Raw genomic sequence first — 10,728 nt, 5'->3', positions numbered from 1 at the left:
GATTCGCATGTGTGAGAGCGCTGTTTTGTGAGCCCCATAATTGCTCTTGATGTTTCGATGTCCACAAAGCATCATTAATTGCTCCGGATGGCGCTTTGTTCCCTAAGTCTAACGGTGGAGCGCAGATCCAATGCTTGTGTTTTTCCTGGAATTTGGAGCAAGATAACTCCCACTTACTTTTGCTCCCTATATAAAGCGTACGGAGAAATCTTTTCTCCATTTTACAAGTCTTCAAGTTTCCAGAGATATCAAACACTTTAGCTCTCAACAACGCTCTAAGATACACAATCTCTCACACCCTTTCCTCAAGAGATTTTCGAAATCCTTTTTGAAGGTATCAAAGATTAGCTTATATTTTAGTTTCCTACAAATTTACATTCTTGTTGAATATTTTTTCTTTCTTTCTCCTTGGTCAGTCTCCCCAGCCTTCTAGTTCTCACTTCCTTATTTACAAATTCCACTCACTTCATCTTAGGTTATCCTAATGGGTAGATTCGAGAGTTTAGTAGATTCCCCTGCCAAAATAAAAGTTTTTAAACAGAGATAACATATACCCCAAAAATTTGGCCTATGATATTGTTCCCCGAAACAAATCGTTACACATAGAGAGGAAGGGGAAGTCATCATCCCTATAATAGCCTTCATAGAGGGAGGCATGACCCTTCCTATGGGTAGGAAAACCCGGGATTACCTTAGTAATCATAGGCTGTGTCTCCACCAATGCGCACCTAACATGTTTAGGATCCTAGGCTGTGCCGATGCTCTTAATGAGCATCTCAGATTGGGACTCACATGGCACGACGTGGTCCATATGTACGAATGTCACTCACAAGCCGACGGAGGGTTTTACCTTAAGTCCAGGTCGTCCATTGTCAGGCTTATCTCGTGCCTCCTCAAATCCAACAAAGGGGTGAAAGATGACTACCTCATCACTTTGGGGGCATGGCACGATGGTCTCCATTACCCAACCTAAGAGAGAGAGCCAGGTGGGATACTTAGAGTTAGGTTCCTTAGCAAAAGACTTAGATTTAAAAAAAAAAAAAAAAAAAAGCCCTACCTATGTTCTTCATTTTACTTTCCTTTGATAATGGACTTCAATCATCTAATTGTGTTTGCTTTCTCGGCTATTTCTGCAGATAGGAGCCAAGTTGCCCCTCAACTTAGTCTTACCAACGTTGCGGCTCTCAACTACCTGCTCCGGTCAGAAATTTTTGTGAGCGAGGACCAACAATTGCGAGCTGTCCACTTGATCCAAGATTTTGATCATATTTCAAAGATTTTTCAAGAGGTCAGCCACGCTATTAGAGCTGGTAATCCTCGGATAAATCGTATTGACGTGTCAAGGCCAGATTTCCTAGCCCGATAGGACCTTCCCCCAGTCATACTACCAGCTCATCAAATCCTTTCTCCGCTCGTAATACCATTACAACATGTCACTCTCGAAGAAACAGCTATAGCAGAAGAGGAAATTGCCTCATCGCGCTTATCTTTGGAAGAAGAGAAAGACCAGTTTCGTTTTGAAGGGGAGGAAAAAGTACCAGAGAAGCCTGTGGAGCTCTTGGATTCCGAAACTGAGTCTGACAAACTATCCTCTGCTTGCCCACCAAAGTTAGTTGTCACCCGGATTGATTCAAGCTTAAAGCAAGAGGAAGGAATGGATTCAAAGAAAAGACCTAGCCTGAGAGGTTTGATAGCCAACAGGAATAAACAGGGAACCTCAAAAGACGTCCCCCAGACCCTGGCTCCTGCCAATCTTCCCCCCCATCCTTCTCCTCCTACTGACCTCGGATTGCCAACCAACCCCAATTTAAAGAAAAAGAGACCAAGTCAGGACTAAGAGGAAGGTGAGGTGGCCCCTCAGAAGGGTTCCAAACAATAGAAGACAATCAAGGACCCTAAGGACAAGAGGGCTTCCTCGGTGGATAATAGGGACGAGGTTGAGGTACACCGGCAGAAACGCACCTAGGCTCCTTAGATCGAGCTGGTGGGGGCTCCCATCCCTTGGGATGCTTTCATCTGGGAATCCCAGTGAGAGCATGCCAATCACCTTGCTTAAGCCTTAAAGTAATCCCTTCTCCTCTCCAGGGATATGGAGGCTCTTTAGCGCACAAGGCAGCCTAATCTGTTTATGTCACTGAAAAGAGATCGCACCATGGTAAGCTATCTTTCCCCCTTCAAATGCTAAGAGTCTCTTCCTTTCGTTGTCATCATCGCCATTTTCATTTTCATTTTCATTTTCCTTATTTTTGTTTTTATTTTTTTATTTTTTTTATTTTTTATTCCTTTGCCATTTTTATGTAGGTCACTCAGCAAGTTTATGTGGCCAAGGAATGGATCCGAAATGCCCATAATAAAGTTGAAGTTAAGAGCCATTCTCAGCGTGAGGTGGAGAAGGCTCTTGGAGCTCTGAAGAAGGAGCACACGGAGGTGGCAAACAAGTTGAAAAAGGCAGACAAGGCTCGCTTGAGTGCCATTGTTGGTCTTAAGAATGCTGAGGCCTAAGCCGAGGATCAACGTAAGCAGCTCTACACAACAAAGATAAACTTGACCACCCAAAAACAGTTAGTTCTAGACCTTAGAGCCGAGTTGCAAAGGGTCAAGGCCGCAGCAAAAAAGGCAACTCGGGTGACCAAGGAAACTACTGAGGCTGCAGTGATTGCATCCTACGAGTGTGGGGTGGAGGAAACGGAAAAAAAGCTGGTCGAGGAGGTAGCCGAAGTGTGCAGGGACTACTGAACTAAGTCCTGGATGGAGGTGCTCTAACTTTGAGTTGAGGAAGGCTGAGAATGTATTCTTCCCCAAACACATGCAAGAAGTTCTAGTAGACCTCCCTTCGACTACTGTTTTATCTTTCCCTCTTCCTGAGCAGGTTTCCAACACTCAAGACCTTGCTGTGGATGGTGAGATCCCTCAAGGGGTAGTTGGGAAAGGTAAGGAAGTCCTACCCTCGGCCAAAGATATTCCCTCCGAGGATACTCTTTCCATCAAGGATATGGTCTCGCAAGCCAAGGCAGTTGAGTCAAAGTCAAAGTCTACTTTTGTGCGGGTTGTAGGGTTTTTTTTTTTTGGGTCTTATTGTTACTTTTTGTTGTGGTTTCTGGCATCGTATGTAATATAACTACTTTTGATTAATGAATGGGCTTTTCTCTGAATCTCTTTGTGTCTTTACTTTTCATACTTTTGAGCTTATTGTTATTGCGGATAAACTTGACTTGTTGCCACTTTAGTTTTAACAAACACTAACAGCAATACCCTGCCAGTAGTGTAAGTAATTTGACTAAGTACCAACAATGAATCATTTACTCTACATTTGCACTGTGAGATGCTCTTTCTGTAATGAGGGTCAAACCAAATGAAGACAAGTAATAAACTTATACTTGGATGAATAATTATGGATTTTAGCTTACCTAGGACCTCCAATCCAAGGAGTCGGCTGTAACCTTTAGATTTGTGTTGATGCTTAATGAGAATCAAATAGATAACGTAGTGTTAATTTTATCGAAGTACGTGATCCGAGGAGCTCTTGGTCCGAGGACTTCGAACATGACTTAGGTTTAGTTTAAACCCTTATAACAGATGTCATTGTGTTAATTTCCCCATAGTATCTGGTCCGAGAACTTTAGGCATGATTATGGTTCTATTTAAACACTTATAAAAGATGCCATTGAGTGTTAATTTTTCCACATATCTGGTCTGAGGACTTCAAGCATGATTGAGTTTTAGTTTAAACACTTATAAAAGATGTCATTAAGTGTTATCCTCCCTACATCATCTGGTTCGAGGACTTTAGGTATGATTGAGTTTCAGTTTAAACACTTATAAAAGATGTCATTGACTGTTAACCTCCCTACATCATCTGGTCCGAGGACTTCAGGCATGATTGAGTTTCAATTTAAACACTTATAAAAGATGTCATTGTGTTAATTTTCTCATAGCATCTGGTCCGAGGACTTCAGGCATGACTATAGTTCTATTTAAACATTTATAAAGAAAGAATAACAGAAAGTACAAAGCCTTTATATAACAAATAAACTTATTGATCAAGGAAACTCTTATTAATAATAATAATAACTTTTCAGGTTGTTTACATTCCAAGGGCGTGGTATTATATGCCCATCTAAATCTTCTAGAAGGTATGCCTCAATGCTAGCCACCGAGGTAATGTGGTATTGTCCTTCCCAATTGGGCCCTAGCTTTCCCCACGCTGGATTCTTGGCAGTACCCAGAACCTTTCTCAACACCAGGTCACCAGGCACTAATAGTCTCAACTTTACGTTGACATCATAACCTTGCTTAAGTTTGTGTTGGTAGTATGCTAGTTGGACCATTGCATTTTCTCTCATTTCCTCAGTCAGGTCTAGGCCTTTTTCTAGCAATCCGTTGTTATTACTCGGATCAAAAGTAGTTGTCCTCAACATCAGGAAGCCAGTCTCTAATGGGATAACAGCTTTAGCTCCATATGTCATTAAGAAAGGAGTCTCCCATGTTGACCTGCGAGGTGTGGTACAGTATGTCCACAAGACATGTGGCAGTTCTTGCACCTATTTTCCCTTCGCATTGTCCAACCTCTTCTTGAGTCCGCTTACAATGACCTTGTTAACAGTTTCGGCTTGTCCATTTCCTTGGGGATAGGTTGGGGTAGAATATCTATTAGTAATTCCTAGGTCACAGCAGTATCTCTTGAAAGACTTGCTATCAAATTGAAGACCATTGTCCGAGATGAGGATGCGAGGGACCCTAAACCGGGTGACAATGTTTTTCCAAATAAACTTCTGGGCATCCATGTCCCTATTATTTGCCAATGGCTCAACTTTCACCTACTTGGTGAAATAGTCCTTGCTGACTAGCAAGTATCTCTTGTTTCCTGCTGCTTTAGAAAAAGGGTCTACAATGTCTAAGCCCCATTGCGCGAATGACCAATGGCTGGATAGGAGGTTAAGGACTCCTCTTGGTTGGTGTACGTTCAGCACGAACCTTTGACATTGGTCGCACTTCCTTACATATTCCTATGCTTCCTTTTGTGTGTTCGGCTACCAGTAGCCTTGTGTGATGGTTCTGTGCATCAAAGATCTACCTCTAGTGTGGCTTTTGAAAATCCCTTCATGTAATTCTTCGAGGAGTAATTCTGTTGCCTTAGGGTGTATGCATAGCAGGTATGGCCCGAAAAAGGATCGTTTGTATTACTTCTGATCCTTGGATAGTCAAAACCGAGAAGCTTTTCTTTACACTTTATCAGCCTCAGACTTCTTTTCGGGTAGGGTATCCTCTTTTAAGAACAATACAATGGGGTCCATCTAGTTAGGCCCCATTCTAACTTGGTGGACATGAACCGCCTCTCTGTACATCTTTGTGGGCTTGCATAAGTCTTTTACAAGGATGACACGAGGTAAGCTTTGTGCCGAGGAGGTTACAAGTGTGGCCAGGGAATTAGTATGGGTATTTTCACTCCTAGGAATATGTAACAAATTGAAGGATTCGAAACCTGACTGTAGGTGTCTATCCTGGCTCAAGTAACCTTGCATTCTCTCATCCCTCACTTCAAACTCTCCTTTCACTTGGTTGATGACCAATTTAGAGTCCGAGAATATCTTTATTGCTTTTCTTCCCATCCTTTGAACCATGACCATTCCCATCAGCAGAGCCTCATACTCAGCTTTGTTATTGGTGGTCGAGAATCCCAATCTTAACGATTTCTCGATGGTGATCCTTTTGGGGGATACTAGTACTAACCCCACTCCGAAACCTTCTAATTTGCTGCACCATCAACGTACACTTCCTAGGATAGAGGGCCTTGTTGGGAGATCATGCCAACCAATTTACCATCTATAGATTGTGTTTCCGTTTCTTCTTCTATCGGGAATTCAGCAAACTCGGCTACCAGATTTGCGAGGACTTATTCCTTGACAAAGGTGTGAAGCATGTATTTGATGTCGAAAGCCCCTAGGATCGTGGCCCATTTAGCAATCTTCCCCATGTAAACAGTGCTCTGGAGCAGAGCTCTAAGCAGGAGCTAAGTTAGGACAATAATCGTGTGTGCCTGAAATTAGTAGGGGAGTTTGCATGTGGCGTGTACCACTGCCAAAATAGCTTTTTCCAGCGGCAGATAATGGATCTCGGCTTCATGTAGTGACCTGCTCACATAATAAACTAGCCTTTGTGTGTTGCCATTAACTCATATCAGGACCAAGCTTATAGCATGAGGGGCCACAGCAATATAAGCGAATAGGACTTCGTCAACCTCAGGCCTGGACATGATAGGAGGCTGAAAGAGATAATCTTTAAGCTATTGGAAGGTCAAGGCACACTCCTCGGTCTACTCAAACCCCTTCCATTTATTCATTAGTAGGAAGAAAGGTCGGCACCTATCCGCTGACCGTGAGATAAACCGGTTTAGGGCAGTAGTCATTTCGGCCAATTTCTGAACTTCCTTGGGATTCCGAGGTGGTTGTAAACTGTTGATTACTTTAATCTGGTCGGGGTTAACTTCAATTCCGTAATGGGTTACCATGTAGCCTAGGAATTTGTCTGATCCCACACCAAAGGAACACTTGGAAGCGTTGAGGCACAACTTATGTTTCCTCAGAACTTCAAAAATGCTCTCGAGGTCTCTCAAGTGCTCGGACACTACCTTGTTTTTTACCACCATGTCATCTATATAGACCTCAATGCTCTTACCTAACTGCAGTTCAAACATCCTAGTCATCATCCTTTGATAGGTGGCCCTCGCATTCTTCAAATCGAATGGCATCACTTTGTAATGGTAGTTTCCGGTGGGAGTGACAAAAGCAGTCTTTTCTTGATCTTCCAGGGCGAGCGGTATTTAGCGGTATCCCTGAAAGGCGTCTAAGAAGCTCATCTGAGGATGGCCTACGGTTGCATCCACCACACACACTGTGAAGTCCACACACACTCGCCACTTCCCACTCTTCTTCTTTACCACTACAGTATTGGCCAACCACTCAGGGTAAAACACCTCCTTGATAGCCCCTACCTGCTTGAGCTTTTTCACCTCATCTCTGACAGCTTTTGAGTGGTTCTCGGACGAGCACCGAAGAGGTTGCTTCTTGGGAGTGACAGTGGGATTAACATTTAGATGATGACAGATGAAGCTCGGATCCACCCCTGGGGCCTCGTAAGCATTCCAGGCAAACACGTCAACGTTTCTTCTAAGAAACTCCAACAACTCTTCCTTCTCTAGAGTGGGCAGCTGAGCTCTGATCTAAAAGAACTTCTACAGGTCGTCACCAATAACAACCTTTACCAAATCCTCACATTTCGCCTCCTCGGCTGACCCATCAATAGGCAACGTCGGAGCTCTTAAATTTTATAAACCTTCTTCAGTATGGGCCGAGGACTCAACCTTGGGCCGATGCCACATGGCGGCCACTGGCATTGTCTAGCCGCGAATTGACTCCCAACAATCTCTTCAATCTGATCCCCTGACGGGTATTTCACCTTTTAGTGTAGGGTAGAGGAGACAACCCCTAGAACATGAAGCTAGGTCTTGCCCACAATGGCGGTGTGGGGGAATATGCATCCACCACGATGAAGTCTATTTCCACTACTTCTGAGCTAGTCTGTATGGGTAGCCTGATCTGACCTGTCAAAATGACAACCTTCTCGTCAAAACTTACTAGAAGAGAACTGTAGGCCGTTAAGTCCTCAGGTCTCAGGTTCAGCCCTTTGTACAAATCGGGGTACATGATCTCAGCGTCACTGCCTTGATCCACCATTACCCTTTTTCAGTCATAGCCCTCAATCCTGAGCGTGACCACCAGAGCATCATCGTGGGGCTGTATGGCTCCAACCTTATCTTCCTCTGCAAAACTCAATGCTAGTCGAGCGTTTACTTTAGCTCTCTTTGGCTTAAAATTTGAGTCCTCGGCAGGTAGCCAAGCAACAATCATTATCTTGGAAGGGCAGGACCCGGTCGTCCCTGGAGCGACAATAATAACATTTATAGTGCCTAAAGGAGGTCTCGTAGGATCATCTTCGTGGTTCTTGGCCAGTCTGGTTCCCCTGGCCACTGGAATGGTGTAAGAGGTTCTTCAATTCTCCTTCTTGGACCAGCTGGTCTAAGTGGTCCCACAAGTTCCTATAGTTTTCGGTGGGGTCTTCAGGCTCTTGGTGGTACTGGCAGTAAAGGTTTTGGTTGCGCCTTACGGGGTTTCCTGCCATCTTATTTGGCCATTTGAAGAATGGCTCGTGCTTAATCTTCTCTAGAACCTGTTGTACTGGTTCTCGAAACACAGCATTGACCGCGTGAGTACTAGTAGATATTGACTGCCCATTAAAATCTCTTCTTGACCGGTTGTTACTGTATCGGTCCAACCTGAAATCTATTCTCTCATGAAGGACAACCTTTTCCTTTCTTTTCCCTTGCAGTTGGTTTTCCTCAACCTTTTTATACTTGTCAATTCGATCCATAAGTTGGCATATACTGGTAACTGGTTTCCCAGTTAATGATTTCCTTAGGCCATGTTCGGCTGGCAGTTTGAGCTTGAAAGTGCTAACGGCGACATCGTCAAAGTCACTGTCTATCTCGTTGAACATCTCCCAATATCTGTCCGAATATGTTTTCAGAGTTTCTCCTTCCCTCATGGACGGAGACAATAGGGAGGCTAGAGGCAGAGGGACCCTGTTGCATGTTATAAAGTGGGCCCCAAACACTTGAGTGAGCTCCTTGAAGGAATTAATGGAACCTGCCCTCAAGTCGTCAAACCACCTCATCGCCATAGGTCCCAAGCTGGAAGGAAAAATTTTGCACATCAGGGCCTCGTTTTTGGCGTGCATTGCCATCCTCTTGCTGAAGTGGCTCACATGCTCCACAGGGTCTATTCGACCATTGTAGATGGTGAACATTGGCTGGTAGAAACGCCAAGGAAGCATCGCCACTTCAATCTTGCACGTGAAGGGTGACTTGGAAATCTAGTTCAACGCCCTGCTCATAGCGTCATTTCCTAGACCTTTACGAGGTGGACTCCTACGACTATGTTTGTGGTGGCACTCCTCATCGTAGGAGAAAGACTCACTAGGTGGGGTCCTCAACCTTCGCCTATAACTGGCATCCTCTTTATCATCAGAGGAAGCGTCAGAGCTGGAGGGGGTTTGTTTTTGTTGTGCATGGCGCAGCTTTCTCTTTAGCTGGTCAACTTCCAATTGCAGGGCTTTGGTACCTTCCTCATGGGAGAGATAGCTTTTACCCCGTGAGCAACTCTTACTAGATTGGACAGTGTGCACGCTTCTCTCTCGGTCCCTTCTATGTTTGAGGTTGACAAAAGGATTTTCATGTTAGGATCCTATGGATTCTGCCTGTTGTGGACCTGAACCTACCATCGTTAGCCGTTGCACTCACTATTACACAAGTTCTTCCCACAAATGGCGCCAATTGTAAGGACCTAATTTGAACTCCTGGCCCAAAAGGAGTATGGACTTAAGCCTAAACAGCCCAAAGTAATAAATTTGTAGAGAGCGAGTTGAAGAACTGGGCTTTAGTGAATTAAGCAACAAGCTAATAGATTTTAATGATGAAGAAAAAAGGATGATAGACATTTACTAAAAAAAAAAGGTCCTTGGCCAAATCTGAGGAGACTGATTCTAGTATATTGCTTCCGAGATTTGATTACAAGTTTGGTTCTAGATTGCTACAGTATTTCTCTCTTGATTTTCTGATCCTTTTCTCATGGAGGGTCTCTTGCATTATATAGATCCCATTAAACCATCTTGACCCTACTCTTGTTGATCATTTGAGCCCTTACTCAAGTGCCCGTTCCATCAGACACCCCCTCTGGCATACTATGAGTTGCGGTAGCCAAGGTAGCACTGTTCAGGGGTCTTCTCCACATAAATGAGGCCAGAAAAGTAGCTGCAGTGCATTTAATGCGGTGGTAGCAACTTTTCTCCAGATATTTTTGGGTTTCCATCCTTCTCGCATGCTCATGAGGTGCGTCCCTATCAATGGAGTTCCTATGAAGGTCACGTCCATTACTGGAATACATATCTAAGCCGTAATTGTCATAGCCGAGGAAGAATTCCTCCTCGGACCGCCCTCCACTCCTTTCTTATCTATGAGACTCTAAACTGAAATTCCTCATAACTGTTTATCCCTCCTCGGACATGCCCACATCCACAGATAAGGCCCAAGGCCCAAAATATAATTTTGGGCCCTTATCCCTACAACGTGTTTGGCTCTCACTTTTAAGAACAATTTTCAAAATACTAAAAACAAAAAATAATTGTTTGGGAGACTTTTTCTATTTTTGAGATTTTTTAAAAAAAATTACAAAAAGTAATGTGTAGAATCTATAGATTATTATTATTATTTGGATAATGATAAGGAAATAGAGCTCATGTTTTTTTTTTTTTTTAATGATAAGTTTCAAATTTGAAGTGTGGGAATTCTTTTTGTGATAAAAATAAGCTCCTTAATTTAAGAGATAAAGAAGAGTTTGGATAAATATATGGAGTCCAATATTTTCAATTTATTTACAATTATGTCATTAAAAACATTTTCTATATCCTGAAAACACCCCCTTAGTCGTTTTCAAAATATATTCTTAACCAGGAAAATATGATACAATTTTTTGAAAATTGTATTTAGAAAATATTAGCCAAACAATAAATTCAAGTGTGTGATTCACTATTTTATAGATTGCAAAAAAAAAAAATTATATTTAAAAACTCTTACCAAACAGGCCATTATATAGGATACATTTAGATTGGAGGTTT

At 43.0% G+C, this 10,728-nt stretch overlaps 2 protein-coding genes across 2 annotated transcripts; both read right to left on the bottom strand.

Annotated features, from left to right (window-relative positions):
- Window positions 1-6,820: 6,820 nt before the first annotated feature.
- LOC136062260 (uncharacterized) lies at window positions 6,821-7,733 on the bottom strand. Its single transcript, XM_065761103.1, has 2 exons — window positions 7,492-7,733; window positions 6,821-7,214 (listed from the first exon to the last, which is right to left on the bottom strand). The coding sequence occupies exons 1-2, from the start codon at window positions 7,731-7,733 to the stop codon at window positions 6,821-6,823; spliced, it is 636 nt and encodes a 211-aa protein (XP_065617175.1).
- Window positions 7,734-7,986: 253 nt separating this feature from the next.
- LOC112032452 (uncharacterized) lies at window positions 7,987-8,889 on the bottom strand. Its single transcript, XM_024065209.2, has one exon. It carries the CDS (start codon window positions 8,887-8,889, stop codon window positions 7,987-7,989), a length of 903 nt encoding a protein of 300 aa, XP_023920977.2.
- Between the last annotated feature and the right edge of the window lie 1,839 nt (window positions 8,890-10,728).

This window comes from Quercus suber, unplaced genomic scaffold (genome assembly GCF_002906115.3).
Source record: "Quercus suber isolate HL8 unplaced genomic scaffold, Cork oak 2.0 scaffold_396, whole genome shotgun sequence".
Lineage (NCBI taxonomy): Eukaryota > Viridiplantae > Streptophyta > Magnoliopsida > Fagales > Fagaceae > Quercus > Quercus suber.
The sequence above is the reverse complement of the archived record's forward strand: the minus strand, read 5'-3'. Positions and strand labels throughout refer to the sequence as shown.